At 32.9% G+C, this 26833-nt stretch overlaps 2 protein-coding genes across 3 annotated transcripts in view; one reads left to right on the top strand and one right to left on the bottom strand.

Moving 5' to 3' along the window:
* Positions 1-1406: 1406 nt before the first annotated feature.
* The window catches only part of LOC111000499 (scavenger receptor class B member 1), a 66851-nt gene continuing 41424 nt past the window's right edge, over positions 1407-26833 (bottom strand). The window contains exons 2-10 of one of the 2 annotated variants that reach the window (XM_022269953.2): positions 14592-14683; positions 13833-13996; positions 9750-9894; positions 6105-6305; positions 5370-5597; positions 4431-4545; positions 3824-3974; positions 3271-3412; positions 1407-3033 (exon numbers count right to left, since the gene is read on the bottom strand). In XM_022269953.2, coding sequence (XP_022125645.1) covers positions 2461-3033; positions 3271-3412; positions 3824-3974; positions 4431-4545; positions 5370-5597; positions 6105-6305; positions 9750-9894; positions 13833-13996; positions 14592-14683 — 1811 coding nt within the window. In that variant the 3' untranslated portion in view covers positions 1407-2460. The remainder of the gene's footprint in view (positions 3034-3270; positions 3413-3823; positions 3975-4430; positions 4546-5369; positions 5598-6104; positions 6306-9749; positions 9895-13832; positions 13997-14591; positions 14684-26833) is intronic. The other variant, XM_045631370.1, reaches the window with a different exon arrangement.
* On the top strand, positions 22020-24105 carry LOC111000500 (carcinine transporter). Its single transcript, XM_022269955.2, has one exon. The coding sequence runs from the start codon at positions 22099-22101 to the stop codon at positions 23776-23778; it is 1680 nt and encodes a 559-aa protein (XP_022125647.2). The 5' UTR covers positions 22020-22098; the 3' UTR covers positions 23779-24105.

Here is a 26833-nt window from a genome sequence, read left to right as displayed (position 1 = left end):
AGAGTTGTATGTACATACATATGTTGGTATTGAGGGGTCTAAAATTCGTAGGATCTGTCCTGCATCCAGATTTAAATAAAGGTATTCATTTACTAGGCTTCATTCAATCTGGACAATTTCCTTCATCAATACAATTATTGTTAAAAATATACCCAAGATCTTGGGCAATAATATCAATAATGTCAATAATATGTACAGAAACATCCCACAAGTCTCCAGAATGTTTTAATTTTAAAGTTTTAACTACATCACCAGCGCTAACGTGCTTAAAATGTAAATTAATTTTGCATTCTGGTACGTAACTTTTAAGAAAACTAATAGCCTCATTGGGAGAGGATTAAGAGAAGATGTAGTAATTATAGGTATGTTAGTAAAAAAATCTTCAAAAATATCAGCAATCTCTGAGCTTTCAACAATAATCTTATCATCTACCTTTAAAAGGGATTAATTATTACGGGATTTAAGGTTTCCTGTTTCTCTATTTATGACATTCCAAGTAGTTTTGATTTTATTACTTAAATTCTTAATTTATTAGCACTACACTCTTCCATTGTACTTGTTTCTTTCCTTTGAAAAACACCATCAAAGTTCTGGTTACCTACGCCATATTTACAATTTGTAGAATTTCGTTTCTATTTGATGGTACGTTATTTGATGGTACGTTATTTGATGGTACGTTTTAAGATGGCATACTGTCATCTTTAAAAATATTACTAAGAAAAGTCTTATGAATGTCCATCGTCTCTGTCTGCTGTGTGTCTTTGATCCTCCAGTCTTGAATCACTGTTCGCTATGTCAAATATTTACTAGCATTAAATCCTACTATTCCCTTAGTTCCTAAAAATTATATTTTAATGATTTAAAGGTTATTCTAGAAAAATATTGAAACAAAATTTGTAAGACTGCCTTTCTTGTTATGTAGTTTTAACGGTTTTAAAAATTTAAATTTTGTTTAAAATTTAAGTATAATAAATTATTATTATCAAGAATGTTGTATAGTACAGCGCCTACGCACAATAGTATAAATTTGATAGATTTAGGGCCTGTTTCACAATGTATGGATAAAGTCCCAAATAGCTATGCAACACATAAATTATTCGAAAGATAAAAGTTCCAAATAAGATTTAAGATTCACATTTCATAACGTATAGCGCTATCTGACAGTCGTGAAACGCAAAAATACTATTTATCCTACCAATAAGTAATAAATAGCTTATTTGGAACTTATCCGGACATTGTGAAACAGGCCCTAATTCTGACATAGGGTGACATCAAGTGTATGACAGAACACGATCAAAATCTTTTTAAACCTACCTATAAGGGACCTGCATCAAATCTTTGTTCTTTTAAACAACTTTTTGTAGGATTAAAAAATAAACACAGATAATATATAATCATTTAATTTCAAACCTTAAATTTATATTTACAATTAATTTACTTATATTCTCAGGTAGATCGGTTATTTAATCTTTAATTTAAATATCACATATTAACTACCTTATACATTAACGGCAAGCTTAGTAAATCCATAGAAGAATAAAAAGTATGGTATGCATAATTTAATTAACAATTAATTGTTAAAAATTGGCATAGAACTTTTTGTTGTTACATGAACTTAACAGCACATTATAGTAAAATAAAATACCTAATCAATAATAACATATTCGCCAGTCTCTCACTGTAAAATAAGAATGGAATTCTAACACCAGTCTTAAATCTTATTATAAACGGTTCAGCAATTTAGCCGTCTTAGTATTCCTAATTACCTTATTTATTATTAGTGAGCAAACATTGAGCGTGAACTACCTAAAAAAACTGACACACAATCATAATTTTTAAGTAGGCTTTAGAAAATCAATGTCATGATTAGTTTATCTTACATCGATCATTGATGCAGTCAATAACCACCAAACAAAGCGATTTAATGTAAATTGCGGGTATCACAAAAAATCGTAGAACCAAATGTGAAGTCGTCTTAGAAACAATAAAAATCATTGGTAATCTCGCTGGCGTAGTTAATTTTTTTAAACACCCTCGTGCATATGGCAAATAATGAAATCGATATTAACCATATTATTACATTTCGTCTACTAAATAAATATAGGAAAATAACAGAATTTCTTAATCTTCATTTTTTTATTTAAATTTTAAATTATAAACTCTTTGAGAAAAAATTGTTGCTATATGTGAAATAAGTTTTACTTTGCATATTAACAATTAACAAATATATATCCCAAAAGATTTCTAATAATACTTACCAGACATTATGTCATTGAAAGCGGGTAGTTTTGACTCGGCCCTTCATCGGAAAGAGCGGCCGATTTTTAAGTTGGCAAGATAAAAACAGGGCCTATTATCTGCCTCTTTATCACAGTATTAACATATTGCAGAAAGAGACAAAGTAGTTTAGTTAGAACGGAATTAGACTTAGTAACTGACATCAATGATTGATCAACGATTTCACTTATCTAACTCGCGCAATGCATTCGCTCGATCACTCTCAGTACAAACATAATCGAAATCACTTCCATCATCAATTATTTCTAGATATTTACAAGTGCCATCACCTCTTATGTTATCATCACTTTCTCGCCTATCATCATCACTTTCTCTACCATCACTCTCACTCCTATACGCATCATTGACTTCCGAACATTCAGGAACAATGAGGGAGTTTTTACGTTCGGAATCGAAAATTCTTGTACCTACTTTATCGCTGATTTTATGGCCTAATTCTTTGAGCCTATCCGAGGGTATTTTAATAAAAGACTTTGATTCTTTTTCATTATCATCTGAGTCTAGAGGTATTTCACAGGGCAAGTAGATATCTTTCATTTTGTCTTTATTACACCAATGTTTTTTGTGTTTGTATGACTTAAACATGATTTTAAATGTTAGGATGTAGACGGTTACGAATATTAAGATCGTGCCAGAAATGAAACTCAAGTACATTATTGATCTTTCTACTATAGGAAGTATGTTTAGATACATTTTGAAGCGCATCTCCATTGACGATGGCAGGCGGAACATTCTCTGTAAAGAAATGATTCATAAGTAGAAACATATGCAAGACAAGAAGTAAAAATAAAAATCAAGTTAAAAGATTTAAAAAATATTAAAGTTTATTAATGCCCGAAAGACACATAAAAAGTCTACTTTATCAAATTAATAAAATTATTGTAAATGTAAATGTAGTAAAAACGAAAATTAAAAAGAATTTGAAACTACATATTTGGAACTAGCAAATGTTAAAAATAAACTAAAGCTTACAATATCAAACCAGAGAAGCGGCAAGTAGATATTGGAAAATCTGCCTGTGTTTCTGATGTTGCTGATATCCTCCAAGGGCATATTGATCTGGAACTTGGCACTCACGTCGAGGGGAAGACCGGAGTCGGGTTGGATCCAGAACCTGGTTCAAAATTGATCATATAAGGAGTCAGAAAACTCAAAACACAATTTTCAAAATGCAATACAGACTTTCTATATAATCGAAGACACTGTTAATAGAAACTCCAGTTTCAATATTGTTAATATCAAACAGGAGTTTATCGTTCCCATATATTGTTGTAATTATTTGAGTTTGAGTATTTGGGTTTATAGAGACTATCTGGTATATCTAGGGAACGGTTTCAAAGCTAAATAGGTAAATAAATGATATCATTAACAGGGTTTTGTTTTCTAGTGATGGTCTCAATGGATATTAAAAAAAACTATTTTCGAAATGAAATAATATACAATTTAAAACACTTTCTTCATCAATTTAAAAAAAGTCGGTTTTTTTTAGTCTTTGGCATTTTTTTAGGCAGAACAAGTAATATACCTTGTTTCATGCAGTTCTTTATCCGGCTTCAAACCCTCGATCTTCGTAAATAAAACATCATCACCCTTATAAAAGTGAGGGTAGGATAAAGCTATGGGAAACCCGTAGTAACAGTCGGCTACATCCAATAAACCTTCTGGCAGACATTTACCTGAAAAAAAACAAAAAAAAATATTCAATCCATTACTTGTATTGTCCTTGCTACTCCTAGTGATCCTCTCTTTACACCGTCATTATTTTTTTTAATTAAAAAAGAATTAGATAACAATTCTTTGTAAAAACAAGGTATATTTAAAGTATGTAATGCGTGTATGCTGTGGTTGTAATTTGCCCAGGCTCAGCATTATGCTGAGGTGCAGAATGTTCCACAGCGCTGGTTATTTTGCCAGAGACCACATCAGCTAGTTTGGCCCTCAATTGTAAAGGAATGTAATAAATACCAAATATAAAAAAATAACAGTAATAACAATTACCAGTGTACGTAATGTCCAGTCTTGTGTAAAGGTGTATAGTAAAATTAATAAAAATGTAAATATAATAAAATCAAAAGTTAAAAATAATAATTTTTCATTATTAAAAACTATTTCAGCGCGTCACAAAAACTTACCATGTCGACAAAAGCACTTGTTTTCCTCGTTATGTATTCCATTGTCCATCATGTGATCGGGAAATGTGTACATCACCCCTTTCAAACCATTCTTCTCGCCCTCTTTCACTGGGATCTAGAAGTTTTTAAATAATTATTATTTTACGCCTTTAATTGCTTTACCTAATACATATAAATATCACTTATAAATTCAACAAACACATAATACTTATGAATCTATAATCAGATGGGATCGGCCAAACCTCTTCATCTGTATTTGACTGGCTAAATATGTTTGTTATCATTTACAAATCGCTTGCCCCGGGGAACTAAGTCGTAATGCACTATTACGACTGTTTTTTCTCATTTTTGACGTCCTTGGGTATTTTTTTTTTAATTTTTGCAAAACATATTATTACAAAAAAAATATCAGGATTTTACGGAGTTTTTTATTTATTTTTAAAGGCAAATGTGTAGTTAATACTCGTTTATTTAATTTTACATTCTTGAAATAGATAGCAACAATCATAAAGATTGTTTTAGTTTATATTGTATGTACGAAATAATCATAAAAGTTTGTGCGACAGTTTAAAAACAAATAACGAGTGGCAGATATATATTTCTGTTTCACCAAATTACTTATATTTCCGCGAAGAGTGATAATAAATTATTACATCCACCAAAATGTGCCGTCGTAATGCATGGACTGTGACGCCCATAATTATGTTTAAACAGTAAAACAATCGTAAAACGCCTTTGCTCTTTAGTCTAAATGGATTTTGTACATTAAGTTTTTTTTTACTTATGCTAAAAACATAACAATGTTTCAATCCTGAAATAGAAAAAAATAGTTTCTTATAATTTCCTAAAATAAAATAGATATTGCTTTTACGACTATGTTCCCCGGGGCAAGCGATATAGAAATAATTAGAATAATTTTGCTATGAAAAACCAACTCACCAAGGGCGCAGCGCGACACAGACTCTTTCTATAAAACAACAGAGAATCATTTTTCCCAATCGAACTCTTGAACTTCGTACCATCTGACGCGTATTGTACGTTTGAGCAGTGTTTCTCAGGCCATTGCGGCAAGTCTGTAGAGCCCCGGTAGGTATCAATCAGACCTGAATGTGTTAGCTCCGTTTCACCAGTGAATACGGTTTCAAAATCGCCATTAAAGTCGTACATCTAAAAAAAAGAAAACTTTTAGAAAATGTTTTCTATTATAGAATTTGATTTAATTATACGAAGATGCCTTGGAGAGCTTTTCGCAATACGACAAAAGCGGTTATACAATTTATTAATACTATTTTAATAGTACTATTTGTATTTAGCTACAATATAAGCAGGCTGTATACGGACATACATACATGTTGCATTGTATATGAATCAAGTGTAAGTACATTTTAATCAGTTCTATGCCATTTACCACTAAGCCACGGAGGCGTCATTATAGTGAAATAATCTTGGTATTAAGCGCAGACTAAAGAGGCAATGAAAACACATTTTTTTACGCCAAGAAAAGCCTCGATTAATAATATTTTTACACCCTTTTTCAGTAGCCCTAAGGGTACTAATCCTTTAAAAGCACGAGCCCTCTGAACAGTGTCAGCGCCCATGGGCTGCGGTGTAACTTCGGCTCGTTTGTTAACTAACAAATAAAAAACCTTTTTTGGACAAAGAGTCTGTACTCACCCGATCAATCAGGCCAAGTTTATCAAAATAGATCCAACCAGGCATAAAAGTGTTGCCCAATGTCATGAGCTCAGACTTGTAGCCCATCATAAACTCTTTAGCCGTCATCTTGGCGAGAGGCTGGCTATTTGTGAGTCCGATGAGATTATTCAAACCAAAACGCGTCATGAAACTTTGGCTAGAGACCACGTTTGCTATACTCTGAAAATACAGATAGAGTTAATTCAGTTTATAGGCATCGTACTGAAACCTCTATGGTGAAGGATAATAATAAAAATAAATCAGTGGTGATGCAGCCTTTTTAGGTTTGGTCTGATTTTTGTGTCTGTTTGGTCGTCATGACCACGACGTCCGCCGTTCCAGAACTGCGCGTTATTTTAGGCAGTGTTTGCCGCGCACCACTACTTTGTGGAACCAGCTACCCACTGAAGTATTTCCAAACCAATTCGACTTAGAAAAGAGCGTACAAATTCTTAAAAGGCCGGCAATGTACTCGCGAGCCCTCTGGCATCGAGTGTCCATGGGCGGCGGTATCACTTAACATCAGGTGAGCCTCCTGCCCGTTTGCCCCCTGTTCTATAAAAAAAAACAGTCAATCTAATAGGCAAGTAGGTGATCAGCCTACTGTACCTGACACACCCTGTTAACTTGAAGGCATGCCAGTTTCCCGAATGTGACGATGAGAGCGAATGTTAAATGCCCACATAGAAAGAAACTCCATTGGTAAATGGTATATGGTACTCTATTGGCATAGCCGGAGATCGAATCTACGACCTCGTTGATGAAAGTCGCACGCCACTAGACAACACTGCACAATACTCATAAATTTAAAGAAACCTTAAAGGTTAGAAACGCGGATTTATTACATACACAACGTTTTATTAATTGTCTATTAAGACTGGCCAACAGACGTTGATGTAATGTGTCTTTGGCAGGTCTAGACCTAGGGGTTTAGTCAAGATAGCTTTATAGTAGTGTATGTAGAAAGTCAAAGCTAAATTTGTATAAAAATTACAAATTTTCATCGAAATTTAGTTTTTAATCTTCAAGAAGAATCGTTATTTATGTTATTGGAGGAAAACTGTTCTTTCTTATTGTTTCAATTGTCTTTGACATGTGACGTTGGCAAGAGTAGTAGAAAGATTTCAGTTAAACAAGTTAACATCATTAATTAATAATTTAACTCGGTTTTTCTTAATGGTATTTTAATTATCCTTATATCCGGGTATATTTAATGTCTGTAATTATAGGCATAAGATCTGTTAACCACAAGTAATATTTTATTATAAATTGTCCAAGGTAAATAATAATTGTATGCCATAGTTATTATCATCATTTTTTTCTAGAATAAAGTTCACAAAAAAGAGTCTCACTTTACATGAATTACAATCTAACCAATATAATAATTATGGTTAATAAGTAATATTATGTTGAATTAATTTACTACTAGTGAGTAGTTTAAACAAAGGTATTTTTCATTAACAGTCTTAGGGCCTGTTTCACAATGTATGGATAAAGCACCAAACAGCTATGCAACACATAAATTATTCGAAAGATAAAAGTACCAAGATACTTCGCGTTTCATGACAAATAGCGCTATCTGACAGCCGTGAAACGCAAAAATTCTGTTTATCCTACCAATAAGTAATAAATAGCTTATTTGGAACTTATCCGGACATTGTGAAACAGACCCTTAGTGTTCTATAATGTTTTGACACAATGTTCGTGCGAAACTGTCTAGAATTTAGTAATAAATTGTTATTACACTTTTGATAATTATTTATACTTTGAATGTAATAAATCTCGTCAAATAGCACTGAGTTTTTATTTTAAAGTTTAATGGTCATAAAGGTTACAAGGAAGTGTTTATACCATTAATAATTTCAAAAGAAAACAAAAATGAGGAATCGTAGAAATCTAAAGGTTTTCTGTATCCGTTCTTAGATCGAATTTTAACAGGTAAATGTGAACAACGTCGCTCTTTGGGTCTTTAGGTTTCGACTTAGCTCTAACTACGTCTCATCTATGACAATTATTTTATTTATTTATTTATAAAAACACTCATGCCCTAACAGGTGTTACATGCCCTAAGTGAATAAAATTATAGATGAAACAAAAAAACAAACATATGAAATTGATTAGGAAAAAGCTAAATTAAATAATAGGCACTAACAAATAATAGAATTTTTGCCAGTTGACTCAACGGACAATGAAAAAGGTCCGGTAACCTATGTATTAACTAAATTAATACACCGAATCATATGAGCCCTTTTCAGAAGGATAGTCCTAGCTGTGGGAACATGAAGTAACAGCGGACGACGTCGCTTTCTGACGTACCCATGTACCTGACATTGAAGCTAACAATTTTATTAAGTACATCACAAGCGCGAATTATCGGCGTACTCTTAGATCGTTGTAGGCTGTAGCCCACAGAACGAGGAATAAATAATGTTGATTAATTTTATAAGACGTTATTTACATACAGGACCAATACTTAGTACTTAGACTCGAGACGCGAGATTTTTAAAATTATAATGAACGTTTCTTAATTACACATAGAAAAAGCTATTGGTGCAAAGAGTCTAACACAGCTATTGATTATATTTTATATGTTTATTTATATGTCATCTTACACATATACATATTATAAAAGAAAACTCATATACAATAAAGCCGTAACATTGTTTAACAATAATATAGGTAGGTTTAAATATTCCAAAGTTGCTTGGATGTTTCAATAATTTAACTGACTTCTGACCTATACTGATTGTAAATTGACATTTCGATGTGTTAAGCAAGGTGTCATCGACATTTTACTAAGTTGCAAGATTCGTGATTCCAACGATAATTCAGAAAATATTAATATCTACAAGGTAATTCATAGTTATAATAATAATGCAATTTGGAATTATTATTATAACTATGCTGGTCTTGGAATTTATTAACTGAAACTTCTTTAGGCGCATAAGGGTAAATGTTTTACGTATGAATCTTCACGAAGATGTGTATAGAAATACTATTGATATACAAATATATGGAGTGATCATATACTATTGGGAAGTTTCACTTCTAACATGTGTACTTTGTTGTTGATTTTTTTGTTGATATTTTTACTACTAACTGCTAGAGTAAACCAAAAATTTTAAAAGAGCGATTTCATCCGTAATTTTTGTCACAGCGTGTTTAACTTCGATAAACTAAATAAAAATACTACGAGTAGTTTTCAAAATATAACTAAATTATTAGAATAAAAAAAAGTCTAGTGTTGCCCAAAATCGGTCTTGGTCTTGTTCTTGCATTTTTGCAAGACCAATACCAATACCAACACCGCCTTATCGTAGCAAAACCAATACCAAGACTGAAGCCTGCAAGACTTGAGCAAGACAAGAAAAAACCAAAAAGAAAACCTGTCTGATATCTGTCACATGGTCATTTGTTTTTTTTAATAGAAAAGTAGATGATCAACCATCTTTTCCCAATATAATCCGTAAACTCTTAGGTCCTCGGTTTCATCACGATGTTTACCTTCACCAGCGACTGTTAAATATACACGTCTGCTGGTGGACAGCCGGGACACGAATCTATGACGTCAGCTCAATCATCACCAAACTCTATGACTCAAAGATCAAACTTTCCAATACTTACAAACAAAGCGATATGCGGTAGGTATAAAATGTCGTCTTCCTTATTCCCCTCAGACAGTTCCTCTACCCAGGTCAACGGGTGTTTTGGTATTGTGGATAATGTTCCGTTATCATTAAACTTTATTTCGCTGTGTTCGAGATGTTCCCTGCAAGAATACTTCAAGTTACTTTTTACACTTTGTGTTACGCTTAGAGAAAGACTGATATCAAAAACAAATGCATCGGGTATATGACAGGTGTCATAGTTCGCGTTTATTGACTCCGAATGTGATATAGCACATGTTTCCTGGTACGCAGTGTAAATAAATAAATAATTTGGTACAGTTTATCTGTTTGACCTGTTTGAATATATTGTTGTATGATGATTGATTGTTATGTATGATGACAAGAACGCGAACAACATTTCATATTATGTTAATTTATATATTTATAATTTTACTTTCAATTCACTTTAACGTTAGTATTTTAAAATCTTAAGGTGCCACTTTTTACTTTGGTCGGCCATTAACAACTAAAATTGCCGGTTTTCATTGTATATTTCAAAGGAATATAGTGGAGATGTTACCCGTTGCGTTTTGCATGAAACATTTCAGGGATAATTTTCTCCTTTGGCCGCTAAATCTCCTTCCTATTAGTTGCCAAATAAGGAGGGTAGTGATACCGCTTTTACCGCAGTTTTTACAGAACGAATGAATAAAAACTTTAAATTTTTTATTATGGCGATGCTATACAATACATTTTAACAACAATTATAAATATCTTAACTCTTCTTATTATTATAACATTATCATTATTAATTTATTGTTCCTTCTATAGTTAATCCATCTGAATGTAACTCTTTCTTTGTAAATAAACGTTTTTTTTATTATGGCTTTGGCAGCAAAAACTACATTAAATATTATCGTTAGTTCATACAGACTGTCAATGTAGTGTTTAAGTAGTTTTATAATAACATGTAATTCATTTAATAATATTGTAATTAAAGATCACAGGAAACCGATTTATTATTAGTTATTGACTTCGCATGACCATAATATAGAATAATTACTTCAAATTATTTGAAATAAAGATAACTTTAATATAGATATATTATGCAACCAAATTAATAACACACAAAAAAATAAGTCACTAAATTATAAGATAGCTTAACTATAATGTGAATTGGGTATGGATGTACAACGCGCCCTGAGCGACTTTTTTTTATAATTGGGATATCGTTTACATACCCTTGCGCCGGGCCAACTTATAAAAGACACGCGTGGAGCCCCGTCTATTTCTACTAAGCGTACACACAGAGCGAGCATCCTCGCAAAGCATTTCGTGCCTCGGGCGAGACAAGCGTGCGAGCAATCGAATGTCGGCTTTTAATTTGCTCAAACTCACCTCACTCATATGCCGTGCGCACTCTAGCAAATGCATCGCGAGGCTACTCGCTCTGTGTGGACTCGCCTTATGACGGGAAAAAGGCTAGCAGTTTCCTTTAATCCGTACCCCAGTTCACGTCTACACTAGTGCGCAACTCAACTGCGTCATGGTCCACCACGACTACCTTTTCCCAATTAAAAACCTTAGCTGAACAACTACTCTAACTAGCCAGTTAATGCATACATGTCACCTCAGCGATAACCACACTTCGTGTATTCCTCTAGTTCAATTATTCCTTAAAAAACTTACTAGAGTTGCATGAGTTTCTCATGTTTCATCAATCATCATCATCATCATCATCAATCAATCACGACTAGGCTTTAAATCTGCTATATGCAAACCCGCGAGTCGAAGCTATCAGTACACAAAACTAATATTTAAATCATAATAAAGTATTGCAATTAATACAAGGATTGCGACGGGGTTATAAGTCAGGCAGTGGGTTTAGTTAGCAAAATAGGTTTCATTAATATCAAATCACTAATATATTTGAGTTTACAATGAGATTTAACAATTTCAATTCCGAACGCCATGCTGCAAGGGTGATTGGGATGAAATTTCTGGGATGATATTGAAACATGAAAATTTTTTTCACCGTTCGAATGTTTAATGCGTACAATGTACATAAAAAAAGAAGTTCATTGGTGTACAGTCGGAGATTGAACAGTCTTCCCCAGAAATGAGAGTACATGATAACCTACAGAATAATAATAATTGAAAATTTATAAATATAAAATGAAAAACAAATTTAAAAATTGGCAGTGTACTTTTTTATTTTAAGTTATATATTTGTGTTTTAATGTGTTGCTAGTTGGTCGGCATGGGTACCGCTATATTGACAATGTGGGGGGGACCGAACAGGGAGAGAGATTCTCATTTTGTAGGCCAAAACATCTTTTGGGTCGGAGAGTCAACGGAGTGAGTGATATTAATGTGTGTACGACGTACGTGTTAATAAATCTTTCGTTCTTTCCTTCAATTCACAATTAAGTCGCAGTAATTATATAGATGTTTAATTAACTGTCTAGAGCAACTCTCTGATTTAACTTTACTGCGACACATATACTTTTTATATTTAGAATTCAGAAACGGTGATTAATCTTGGATAAAAAACAAGTTGAACTACATAAAATTAATTAAGTTATGAATATTTAAATATATAATCAATTAATGATAACTTAATACTAATACTACTAAAATCTTAATAGATCATCATTACTTTATTATGTATTAATTTGCGCACCGTACGCACGGAAGTGTTAAATGTAATTGCGAGTTAAATTAGCATGTTTGTACAAATCAAGGTGAGCATCGGTGACTCAAAAGGTTCCTGATCGCATTCCGAAATTCATTCACTTATATATACCGGATTTTACTAACTATTAAACTTTAAAGGCGTGGGAGCTTAGCTTATAATTTGCTTAACTGTTCTTATACAGACATCATGATAATTAATATGACATGGGCAATGGGCATGCCTAAAAATATGGCTGATTATGCGGAAGATTTAAGTAATCAATCTGAATGAATGTCACTTTCTTTAAAAAGAAACCATTTATTATTATTATTTGAATGTTGACAGTATATAACTGTGAGAAACTCGTTACTCGATTCATTTAATTTATTTTGTCAATTTAGTTAATAACCAATAAAATAATTAATAAAACTAAATAAGTCGTTTTAAAAGAAGGAAAGAGGAAACTATATTACACATAATAAAAAATAATGTGTTTAGTTTAAAAAGGTACATTAGCCACCACACCTGTGGTTTGGCTGTCTTTTCTATTTCACATAACTTATAATTGTAAGTTATGTCAATTGGAAAAGTGTATAATTGTGTATGACTTATTAAATTCTACAACAAAATTTACAATTTGATAATTAAACTACTATTGTTGAGAAGATTAAAAGTAATCAAATAATACATCAGAGGGCCTCTCTACTGGACTCCTAAATACTGTATACTGTACATTCGATAAAGCATGGGTGGTGCTTATAGTTAAACAGAAACAAATCTTGATAAAGTCGACTGTCAAAGTTTGGTCGTTTTAAACATTTCCATGAAAATTTTTATTTTATGTTCAAAGGCACAAAAAAATATTTATGAAGCCGTAGTTGAAGTGTAGGAGGTATCACCACGTTATAATAGACAGTTTGTATGGATAGTTTGTAGTATGGAGCTGTAAACGTTAAAAGTGTGCCAATAAGCATTCGACGGATTGTGATAGCCATCTGTCGATGCAAGCAATCCATGATAGGTCGGATCGATGTATGTGGATAGACCTTTGTATGAAAATGACAGTTCAGCTGTGCCAATATCAATATCTTAAGATTTTTACTTACCTACATCAGTTTTTAAAATAATTAAAAAGCTATGTGATATGTTTTAAACATAAATATCTGTTTTAATATTATTTGTTTTATATTGATAACGTTATTTGTATGAGTATTGAGTTTAAAGAGCGAAAAGATTGCATTCTATCCGTCGCCAAGAATGGATTGTCTTTGTAGGGTTTAATTATTACGATGAAGATAGAAGATCAAATGGCTGTTACGGTCTGATGGAAGAATTTGGAGATTGTGTTGTTAAGTTGGGTTCAGGCGTAAATAGATATGAGACCCTTCATATGGGGCAAAGAGACATCTATAAAACACTTACCGATAAACAAATGGTCCAACTTCTTTGAGCCTTAGCTTGTCATCTTTACCGGCCATGTACTCTTCTGCATTGGTGACATTGAACAAGTAAACACGAGTGTAAAGTTCGACTTCTGGCTTCCTCCACATATCGAAAATCTCGCCGCCCTCTTGGAATTTGATTTTCTGTAAAATTTAGATGAGTTAAAATATTTTAATGTTAATGTTGGTGTAGTGTATTTTTGTTTGTTATAATAGGTAGATAATCAGCCTCATGTGCCTGACACAAGCTGTCGACTTTTTGGGTCAAAAGCAAGCCGGTTTCCTCACGATGTTTTCGCGAGGGAGTGTTTAATGTGCACGTAGCATGGTGGTGCACAGCCGGGATCGAACCTACGACCTCCAGGATAAAGTCCCTCACTGGAGTCACACGCTAAAGTCCAACACTGGTCTATGATATATGTGAGCTTACCATATAATTAATTTCTTACTAAATACAGTATTGAACAAGAAAACAGACTTGTATTACGATGGATTCTCTAGTTCACAAAAACCATCAAAAACATGTATAATTAATTATATTTTTTTATAATAATACGATCTTTGAACTTGTTTATAAAACGAGATCCGTTTTCAACAGTTCAAGGTCTTTACTTTTAATCGATCAGCGCTTAGAATCCAGAAGTCGGAGGTTCGATTGTCTATAAAATAGTTATTAATTACGTAATAATTTAAGGAATTTCTGTAGTTAGTTGTTGAGGATTTTGAGCTACACACTTACCCATCTGAATAGTATGTCGTAGGGTTTTACCAGAGCAATAAATAATCCAGTTCCGAGACAGAAGAAACCTAACATCAACAACACGAACAAACCTGGAACAATAAATTCAAATTAAAGTTTTTTACGTTAAATTCTCAGTTCGACTTATCGTCTACGCATAAATCATACGAGTAAGGCCATTCAAAATTAGCATTTTAAGATTGCAAGCTTATTTGATCACGGATATTATTCAATGTTTTTTGGCATCTCATGGCTCTGTATCTGGAAGATTATCTGGAAGACCATCATTGCATAACCAGCTACGTTGCTGGGACATTTTGTGCCCATGGTAAGATAAAATTGAAAAAATAATAAAACTCTGTGTTTATAATACAAAGCCAAGACCTCGTTCATGACTTCTGGGTGCTATTCCGATTCCAATACCGTAAAAGGAGACTAATCTACCAGAGAGGTAGTGCTAGAAGGTTGCGCAGAAATGAGTACGTAAAATTGTTGAATGTAGAATTTCTTAAGCGAAGTTATGGAGTCCTACCTAACTATGAGAGTGATTTAAAGGCTGTTACCTAAGATTTTGTTATGAGGGCAACAGATTAATGTTATCAGGTTTTCTTCGCAAGGGTGTTCCACAAAGGAGTACAATACATTCTGTTTTAAGTGTATTTGCTAAGTTTATCTAATTCTTTGGCTCCATATAAACATGATGTAAATAATTCTTTGTTTTGTCTATCCATTCCTATTTTACAATACTTATAACTTAACTAGATATGTATAGGTGGCACAAGTACAAAGTGAGAAGACGTCCCCAGACGGGACTGTCCCCTTCTACAATTACGAGTCCCGGTGTGAATTTGGTGTGCGAAAATTTGAGCAATCACTACATAGTATGAAACAAAGTCGCTTTCTCTGTCCCTATGTCCCTTTGTCTGCTTAAATCTTTGAAACTACGCAACGGATTTTGATGTGGTTTTTTTAATAGATAGAGTGGTTTTTTTTAATAGATTCAAGAGGAAGGTTTATATGTATAATAACATCGATTAAATAGTGGAGAAGTACTGTTATTATTGAGGTTTCTAATGTGATGCCGTAAATAATTACATTTTTTCCGCTTACATTGCAAACGCCTGCGTTGAACCCTACGAGTTTTATCAAAATAATGTACTAAGTATTGTACACATTGAAAAGGTCTACAGAAAAGTCCGTGATGGTATATGTCTATATGGTATATGTCGCGTATATTATCGGAGCTTTCCCGCGACGGAAATAACAATACATAATAAAAACCTGCTTTTCATCAGCATTGCACCCGTGCGAAGCTTGGGCGCGTCACTAGTAGAATATAAAACGCGCTAAGAGTTTCATTCTTATTCGAAATCGCCACCAGTTATATTAAAACAAATTTGTTCTTCTGATAAATATAACGAAACATTTGGGATATCTATATTTTGTGATAAATAAATAAATTATTAAAAGTGTTTTTTGCCTATTTATTATTAGACCTAAATTAAACCAATTTCCCGTTATGAGTTTAAGAAAAAATGGTCATTTTACACTGGTATGACGTAAACGTAATCGTTGTATTGCAGTCGGTTTTATGGGGGTAATTTAAGAGTTCTTAACCGAGATTTTGTTACGAAGGCAACAGATCAGTGTTATCATGTTTGTTTCGCAGATAACTGATAACAATGTACTTTTTATAATAAAAAACAATAAAGAGAGAAATATACGACTTGTTTTTAGAATTGTCGATGTCCAAAAGATTAGAAAACCTTCACAATACTGTAGGAGTCCGAAGGTCTCAATTTACAGCGAAGCAACGCAATTTAGACATTAAATACCCAGAAACCGTATTTGTTATGGTAGTGACTTTGAAATAGCTTCCAAGGTTTTGTCCTTTCCAAGTAAAACCGCGGGCGGCAGCTAATAATTATAAAATATATTTAAATCCGCGGCCGTTGCTATAAATGGATGCCGGAAATTAATTAGAGCAAATTTTTATTTTTCAGTATTCATGGTCGAACTGACCTAGACATACAAACCTAAACGCGAAAAAGACGATCAAGTATTTTTTTAATTGATAAAACCTTACCACCGATCAATAAACTGATAAATTGATAAAACATATACACATTTTAATTGGCAAACATGGCATATACTTATTTTTATTTATTGTTTTCTTTTGTTATTACGGTTGCCTGGAAGATTCGCCCGTTGCATCCCTTGTAATTTTTATGTATTGTGCTAATTGTGTTTCTTTCTAGCAACGAAGTGTGAATATATAAATAAATACACGAATAGACAATACAAATATAGAAAACAATTAATAAACAGTAATTAAGGTAAAATAAGCTTGTCTTTGATTACATTTATAGTTTAATTTGTAGTTAGAGAAGACATAAAATGTATGTAACATTGAAAACACATCTGCATAAGCAGAGCTAATACGATCTCAAATCGAATCGTGGGATGAAATATTAATGTTTTGAATTCAAACCATTTTTCATAATAAATAAATCTGTCTAATGTCCGTAGACCGAAATAAGCCATTAAAAAACACTAAAAAGTAAATAACGTTTCTTCTTTTTTTTTATGATTTATTGGTCCGAGGGAATTTAATGTAACTATAATTTATTTATATACGTGATATGAAGACTATTATTTGACACCTTGATCACCAGATCGGTGAAGTTCCTCCAATTTGGTGGAGCGAAACCACATTTAAAATATATTTACATCCACGTTGAACGACGATTATAGTTAATTATAGTTTAAGATTTAATAATTAACTATAGTTAAATAATTAATTATAGATTAACTGTCATGTCACTATGGTCTCGCGGCCTCGCTGTTTTCTACTTAATAGTCGCCAAAAAGAATCCAGGCCCATGTCCATGAAAAATGCATAATTGATGACTGATAATAAAAATTAAAAGCTTTACGAGAAAGGTTGTTATCAGTTACCTTGTAAAGGTCATTTCACCAAATCTGATTTACCTTGAAAAATCTCACATGACTGTTGTATTACATAATATATGTTATACAATATATAGCAATAACATTGTGAATATTTGGGAGGTCGTAATAGCAATTGCTTAAGAAACCTAGTAGCGTTTGTTACATTTTGTGCGTCATCTGTTGTTTGTTGACATCCCCAGTTTGCAGGATTCGATTCGTTGTTTCTGATCAAAACAGCAAAGGAGTGGATCTCCTTCCATCTTCCCTGGGCAGTATAATGGGTTCATTTAAGCATCTATGGACCTGGACAGACGTGTCAGGTCATATCTTACTGAATGATATTAGAATTTTAAGTTTTGTGTACTAATAACTATATATTTTTAATCTTCTTACTGCAAATTTGCTTGTGAACGGTACAAATTTAGAGATATCTCTAATCTTTACTGCTATATATACACCACTATGGGATGTATGCGGCTATTAAAGGCATCACCTGGACAATCGTGCCCACTAATTAGCCATATCTTACTGAATGATATTAGAATTGTAAGCTTCTGAAAGCGAGACAATTAATTCCATTATATATTTTTAATCTTGCTACAAATCTATCGTATAGTACACGAACGGTATAAATTTAGAGATATCTCTAATCCTTAATGCTATATATAGACCAGTTAAGTAAGTTTTATTAATTGCATGATATTTGAAACAACGGAAGTGTTCACTAAATTCGCAAACAAGGTTATTATATATAAATAAATTAAAGGTTAAGCCGTCGCTGGAAATACACATTAAAACCTTCAGACTCCTACAGTATTTTGAAGGTTTTCTAATGCTTTTGGACATCGTGCCAATTCTGACAATATGAATGTAAATCATAATTTTATAAGGTTATTTACGTTGTTATCAGTTACTATGAAGTAAACATGATAACATTGATCTGTTGCCTTCGTAAGAAAATCTCGGTTAACAGCTCTGAAATTACGCTCATAAAACCTGCCACAAAAAGGCTTTTTTACGTCACGATTACGGTTACGTCACCCTAATGCCATACATACATGCTCTGATAGATAAGATAAATATAATTGTATATGTATTGTAAAACACCATAAACATTATGATGATAACGGAACCACTGATATATTCTACAGTTTCTTTATTCTTCTCCACAATGCCATCTTCCGGCCAAATTTCTGAATTTTAACCATCCAGGGCGGCTACCAAACGCATACAAAAAAGTAAGACTCAAATCGTTCCAGCCGTTTAAGACGAGTTCAGTGACACGCTCAGCAGAATTCTGAACTTTAGGCAAATATTATTCTATGAAAACAGAACTTAATTTGTGCAATACCCAAGGAATTATGCCGACAACTACGGTTACAGGAATAGAGGCGAAAATTATTAATAAAAACATTCAACAATTAAATGCAAAGGCATTTAATTGTTGAATCACCATTCTCCAAAAACCCACCTCATTTACCACAGAACACTACTAATATAGACAACAAGAAATTTTAACACATAAATTAGACGGGGAAATGAATAACTCTCGATAATGGGGCACCGAAGACTCACCAGCTGAACGCCGTGAAGGTTTCAATGATTTTTCTAAATAGCTAGAATATGTATGAACCGTTTACAGATGAGAGTTCCTTTCAGAACTTTGTTACAAGGAATCAAAAGCGGAAGCGTAGCCGTCTCAAGTTATTTTTTTTAATGAGGTGAAAATGCACTCATGCAGGCCCGCATCAAAAATGTCGAGCTTGACGCTGGGACTGTGGGGCTGGGTTTACACTCAAATCCCTCTGCTATTCACGGGATTCAACCCCACCCACTAAAACCACCTCAGCCCATCACACGCCCTTAAAATGGGCCCTCTGGGTTCGCTATGCATTCTACCCAAGGGACCCGGGCTTATATCCGACACAGAGAGCTCATTCAAGACCTGCGGTTCCGGGCCACTCGAGATCGAGCCCCCAGCCTTGAACAATGTCCCAAGCAAACCTGGAGTCCAGTTCTGATGAGGTAAAGAGAGCCGGAAGACTTGGAGACGACTCACTATAGACTAGGGGTTATTAAGTAAAGACGAATATGTGAAATGGCAAAAACAATAAGAACAACAAACGTAAAATACAAGAATATGTAAATGATACTACTTATTTTACAAGCGTATGCTATATAGAGGTTATCCGGAAGCTAAAATTGTCATCTTCCACATGAATCTTTAAAGAATCGAGCATTACGAGTATTTTATTGTTTAATTTTTGAGTAATCGCTATTGTACATAGTAACTTTGAGTCATGATATCTTTATAATCCTTATTTAAATACATATTACCCAAATCCTTTAATTGTTTGAGTATGACGTAGCATCTGACGACATGATTTCGAAAGATGACTACAATCAGGCGTTAATGGTAGGGACCAGAGTTGAAACTTAACTAAGCATGTCTCCGGTGTGTCATTTTTATTATGTTTTTGACTTACAAGAGTCACACGAAGGGTGACATTCAGAAACGAGACGTCGAGAACAAACTAAAAAACCAATGCATGACGTATTTAGCGTTAAATCTCTCAATTTAACCTTTTTTAAGATCTTTGTTTTATATATTAAATAAGTGGTTTTATACGTGTGCTATATTATATACAGAAAGCGTTACAATTTAATTGACTTTTTAGTTTACTTAAAACATGTAATTAAATTATCATGATTCATATGCACTTTATACTTTTTGTTTTTTATGTATCCTGTATCAGTTTAATTTTTTTTTGTTCCTGTTAAGTGTTTTTTCTTCTTATTATATATGTAATATGTATTTTTGCACTTCTTGCCTACCTTATGTAATTTAATTCAGTTTTTTTTCTTCACTCACAGTGGTTGCCTGGAAGAAATCGCTCGAAAGCGAAAAGGCCGCCAGTTGCCCTCCTTTTCATTTAATTATGTTCAATTTTTATATTGTAATGTAACGAAGTGTTAATAAACAAGTAAAAATATTAAATCTTAACGATTAAAATAATATTTTTTGTGAGTAAAAATATTTCAGACTGATTGGCACTTCTCAAACCGGATATAACCTTACAGTTAAGGCTGTCAATTGGCCTCTGCGAAAATACAAGATTCAATGACCCTACATTTAATACATAACAATTGTGTTTAAATTCAAAAGTAACTGTTACGAGAAATCTATATTCCATAATAATATATAAAAAATAAAATATATAAAATACACTAAACATGATAAATATGAAATACAAATATATATAAAGGTTCAAATAATTACATATACATTAGAAAATACTGTATACTTGATTTTTATATTTATTTTACGTTACATACATTTAATACCCCATTCGGCTATATTGTGTGATGGTGTGAAAGTGTAAGTTGTGTATGTAGGGTGTGCTCATAAGACAGGCGCTATGTGTAGAAATTCTTTCTGCATCTAATACTATATTAGCTTAGAATTTAGATATTTGTCGTTATAATACACGATACAAAACTGAGATTTTTAGTATTAACCTCATGGCTCATAGTGTAGCTACTACCATGATAATTTTCCTGAAGACCTGGGATTGATATCGGGTGATATCAATGTAACAATGTACAATTATCAATGTTATATTTATAAGAAGAATTATAATGTAAAATTTGCGTATTAAGAAAGAAATATACTACTGTTTAAATATATATATATGATAAAACTCTCCTAACTGTTGTGTATTATACTGTGTATTATGGTGACTACTGTTATAAGTATTTATAGGCTATATATGATTAATTCTTTGTCTAATAAGTGCTGGCGTCATTAAGAATAAAATGTTAAACGCATAACGCAAGGCTTACTTGAGAATTTTTTAATAACTTAAAAATTTTAATTATTTAATCGCTTTTACTAAGCGGACATGATTTGCCCGATCATAAGGTACAGAAAATAACTTTGGTCCATAGAAGCAGAACTCTCAGATAAACAAAAAAGTTCTTCCGTCACTGCGTGTGACACAATTTTTAGACAAATTAAATTGTGATGAATGTCGACACCTCCTTGGACTGAGAAATTGTGACCATTTTGTGTTTCATCTTCACATAAAAATAAATTTACAGTTCTGTTTTGCCAGTAGCCTCTCTAGTCTAGCTCATTTTGTTATAAATTTTTAATAGTTCCCACCTTGGGATCAATAAAGACTTTGTTAGGTATAAATTATTCACTGCTCTTGTTATTTTTTGATGATTGTATTGTTCTTAGTTGCGACTAAAAAAAAATCCATGTCATTTATGTCCTTCCTATAAATTAGCACGCGATTTATTTTTCCTGTCCATACAACAATGAAATATGACCAAACATTCGACATTAATTATTAAACAAAATTATAAAATTAATAGCCGCAATTACATTATTGTCTTAATAATTAACTAGCTTTACCGATTGTAAAGATAATGGCTATAAAAAGAAACCTCGCAACAAGGTAACGCGATTCTAAAAACAATTCCTTATGGATCTATGTCGATCTTTCACATTCAGCTACCGAACGCTTAAGAGAAAATTAAAAAAATAAAAATGGAAGGAAAACCAGACAGGGTCGTAGACTATGATGAATTACTCTCATCAGCTGGAAAATTCGGGAAATACCAGCTGTATTTGTTCTTTATTACCGGCCCGTTCTATGTATTCGATGTGTTTGCATACTTCTCACAGTTATTCATGACTGAAGTATCACCTAACCACTGGTGTTGGATACCGGAGCTTGAGAACCTGACAGCGGTAGAAAGAAGAACTCTTGCTATACCTTCGGATCCTAACAGCCGCTTCGGCTACTCACAATGTTCCACATACAACGCTAATTGGACAGAGGTCCTAAGTACTGGACAGTACCCAAATACATCGTGGGGGGTGCAACAATGCCAATATGGATGGGAGTTTAATAAAACGGAAATTCCATATCCAACAATTTCCAGTGAATTAGGGTGGGTATGTGATAAGAATAGCTACCAGGCAACGGCCCAGTCTATCTTCTTTTTGGGATCAATTGTTGGAGGGTTCATTATTGGATGGATTGCTGATAAATACGGAAGGTTACCAGCGGCTACCATAAGTAATTTGATCGGATGTGTTGCTGGGGTGATTAGTATCTTCGCTAATGACATAATACAGTTTTCTATCTGTAGATTTATAATGGGTATGTGCTATGACAATTGCATGATGATGACATATCTCTTAGTGTTAGAATACGTGGCGCCTAAGTATAGAACGGTCATAACTAATTTACCATTTGCGATATTCTTTACATTCGGAGCAATGATCCTACCCTGGATAGCATTGGCGTGTAATGACTGGAAGATCTTAAGTTTAGCAACAAGTGTACCTATGGCATTGGCTTTGTTAGCGCCTTTCATCATCCCAGAGAGTCCTAGATGGTTGCTGTCAAAGAATAGAGTAGATGAAGCCGTCCAGAAAGTTGTTAATATAGGCAAAGTAAACGGTGTACCAGTTCCAGTGAAATTGGTAGAAGAATTTAAGGAATCGTTCAAAAATCAAAAGAATGAAGAAAGCACGAGTTCAATAGAGATTTTCCGACGTCCATTGACAAGAAAAGTGTTTATTTGTGTGTGTATAGAATATATGTGTTGTGTTATGGTCTTTGATGCTTTATTACGGAGTATCGGTGCCTTAGGTTTTGACTTTTTCCTATCATTTACTTTAATATCATTTACCGAATTCCCATCGTTGATTTTAATTACATTACTGTTAGATATATTAGGTCGTAAATGGATGTCTATTTCATCTTTATCTTTATGCGCTGTTTTTTGTATATTAACTGCGTTTGTTGGAGAGGGTCTACCTTCCGTAATATGTGCGATTATAGCACGATTTGCCGTTAATATTTCAGTTAGTGTCGGAATGCAGTGGTGTGCAGAGGTAGTGCCAACTTCTGTGAGAGGCTCCGCTGCATCAATTGTTCATATATGCGGTTACGTAGCTACTGGTATATCTCCTTACATAGTATATTTAGGTAATTTTATTATATGGTTACCACTGCTTATCGTTGGTCTGTTATCCATTATTGGAGCCTTATGCGCATGCATTATACCTGAAACTGGTGGTAAGGAAATGCCACAAACCTTTGCGGATGCAGAGAACCTGATTTTAAACCAGAAGTTCTTTGACATACCATGCTTAGAAAAGAAGAAGAAGAAACACGTGGCAGGTGAACAAAATAATTCATTTGAATTAAATTAAATATATAATTTATGCGAGATTTAAAATATGTGTGTTTATGAGTATTTCAAAGTGTGTTTACAAATTAATTATTGCCATTTAAATTATGTTTTATAATGAAGAACAATTTATGAATAAGCATTGCTTATTTATGTACAACTGGTAATTTGAATATATCCTTTTTATATAGTCAGTAATTAGTATGACCAAAGATTTGTTTTAACTGTTTTTGTTTAACAAAAAATAAGAATACTTTTGGTTATGTAGCCGTGATTTTGAAGAAATTCTGAGAAAATTAAATAAACATTTTTGTTTTACCGTTTTCTTTTTATCCTTTAGCCAGTGTTAAGTGTTGTTGTGGATCGAATATTTTCATATATATAACATTTTTTTTTAGAAAATAGAAACACTGATCCCCTTATTTAAAAGAATAAACTATTATTAAAATCATCAACAACTATCACAACATAAACACTATACGATAGAAAGAGATAATTAATAATACTCTAGGATAATATAGGTTATCTAGATGACTTTATCAAAATAATGATACAAATGATTTGATTTACTATAAGTCTACTTAAAAAGTACTACGGCCTTCCTGTTTGTTTATATAAAGATGTACATACCAATATTTTAAAACAATGAATAAAATATGTATTTGATTGTTAATGAAACAAGTGTAACTTTACTGAATAATGATGTAATTCAAATTCTTCTTAAAGAGGTGAATGACCTCAAATTGGAGCCCTGAAAAGGTGTACACCATCTGTAATCGTATTTTGAGAGTCGGTTGCTTGTTTCTCAAACCTGTTTTTTGATTGTTTGAGAAAAGCCGATACAATTTTTGCCATGATTGTCTTAATAAATTAACTGCCTTAAAAAAAATTTCAGTTTACATGCACCATCTTTCAAGTCTCTAGTATGATTTAGAGTCGACACGCTATTCAGTCTTATAACTCAGGGGTTTGAAAGCCGATTCTCAGACTTAATATACTTTTAAAAAATTATAAGAATCGGTGGAGCTGTTTCGGAGTATAGGATCGAGCATTGTGGCACAAGAATTATATATATATAAAGATATTAATTTGACAACGTAAAAATTAACATAATGTAATTATATCACTACAAATGATATAAGAATTTACTATAATGATATGACTCATAATGTATGTATTAACTTCCATTAAACATTCCTTTTAAGATAAATTTGCACGCCATTCTGTGTGGCATAATATGCGAAATATTTGTACTAAATTCTTGCAATTAAATATTAGACATAAAGTATCTTGCATATTTGTAGATTTTGATATCCTGTATTAAATTTTATTTATTTTCAGTTTTCGCAGAGTACGAGTAGTAACACTTTATTGCGTGATTTTAACTGGTACTTTTTCGACCTTGGGTTTTATAATATCGTTTTACATTATCGAAATTTAGGTGTTTCTTTTTATTTATCCAGTGGCTTTGGCCGGAAACAAATAACCATTATTAATATATTCCTTCCTCAAGTGCCACTCCATTACTGGAGGTTGGCCGTCAGTTCTCTGAACCGCGTCTTATCCTGCGCCAGATGCAGCAACCGCTCCGCACTCGCAATACCTGTCCACTCCCTGACGTTGCGAAGCCATGACTATTATAATTTTATTTATTGTTAGGAGTATTTATATTTTTATTAATATATAAATACTCCTAACTAAATGTACCGTTTCATAAATATATATGACGCTATCATTATAGATAATGAACAATAAAGTACACCATAAATAACCATGTTTGTGTTCTTGCACTATCAAATCTGTGTCAGTTTTTGTTTACATATGTGCAAGTTTGTGCAATGTTTAATGCTAATAGTTATTATATATTAGTTAAAAGTAGATAAAAATGTGTAATGTGTCTGTGTTTAAAACATTTCAAATAGCCTTTTAATTATTTTATAAACTGGTGTAAGTTAAAATCTTAAGGATATTGGCACTTCCTTTGAAGCTGATTAATTTTTACGTTTGTTTTGCTCGTAGTAAAATCAAGTAAGCTTGTTATTAAACCCGTAATTAACAAGTATGAAACTAATGTCATCTGACTTATTAATGCTATTATCATAGATTAATGTAATCTGAGTATATACTTGTTGATTACTATATTACTGTTGTTTGGTATTGTCGAAATACTGTAACTGTTCATTTTAAAAATGGCACTTTTAATTACAAAATTATTAATGATATGTCAGATTAATTGCTTTAATACTCGCTAGTGCAGTGTTGGCCTATTGGCTTCAACGTGCAACTCTCAATCCTAAGGTCGTAGGTTCGATCCCGTGCTATGGACTTCAATCACTGACCATGGTACCATTTAAATACCAGTACTGTACGATGGTAACCATGACAACCAGAGCCTCATTGCTTCCGAATTTAATTTATGGATTGTAAAAGCAATAAGGATTTGTAAAAGCAAATTATAAACAAAACAAAAATCTTGCTTAAGGGCCAAGAAAGGTTGGATTTTAATGGTTAAGATTCGGGTACAGCAATTTGATATTAATTATGTGAGACACGAGTTAATAAAACGTCTGCAACTCACAGTTTTACTGACTCATGCTTTGTTTTTGTTTTGTATATGATGGTCACAGTAACAGAATTAAAAGTTTCCGATTCTGAATCAAGTTAATTAGGAATACATAAATAAATTTGTACTCGATTCGAAAAAGATATTCTATTAAATTTATTTTCCATCCAGCTGCCGAAAAATAGCAAATCAGTGGATCCAGTTTAGATCAATTTATGAAATCTAAGACGTAAACAGTGAAGTATGCATCAAATTCTGAATTTGCTAGATATCCAAGAGACCTACGTCGTAGCAGTCGGCGTGAATTATAAAGAAGGATTTTGCTCTTCCTCTAACCAGAAACATCCATCAGTCTAGCCACAGACTGGCCTGAAAGTCCTCGGGGCTGACGCTCGAATTCAATAATTAATACACAATCTCAGATTGAAAACAATCTAAGATCAAACTGTGACAGTCGTTCGTTCTCCTACCTGCATCCCAATAACCAAACCCTACGAAGACAATCCATGTTTGG

The sequence above is a fragment of the Pieris rapae genome, chromosome 15 (assembly GCF_905147795.1).
Source record: "Pieris rapae chromosome 15, ilPieRapa1.1, whole genome shotgun sequence".
Classification (NCBI taxonomy): Eukaryota; Metazoa; Arthropoda; class Insecta; order Lepidoptera; family Pieridae; genus Pieris; species Pieris rapae.
This window is presented reverse-complemented; position numbering and strand designations above follow the sequence as displayed.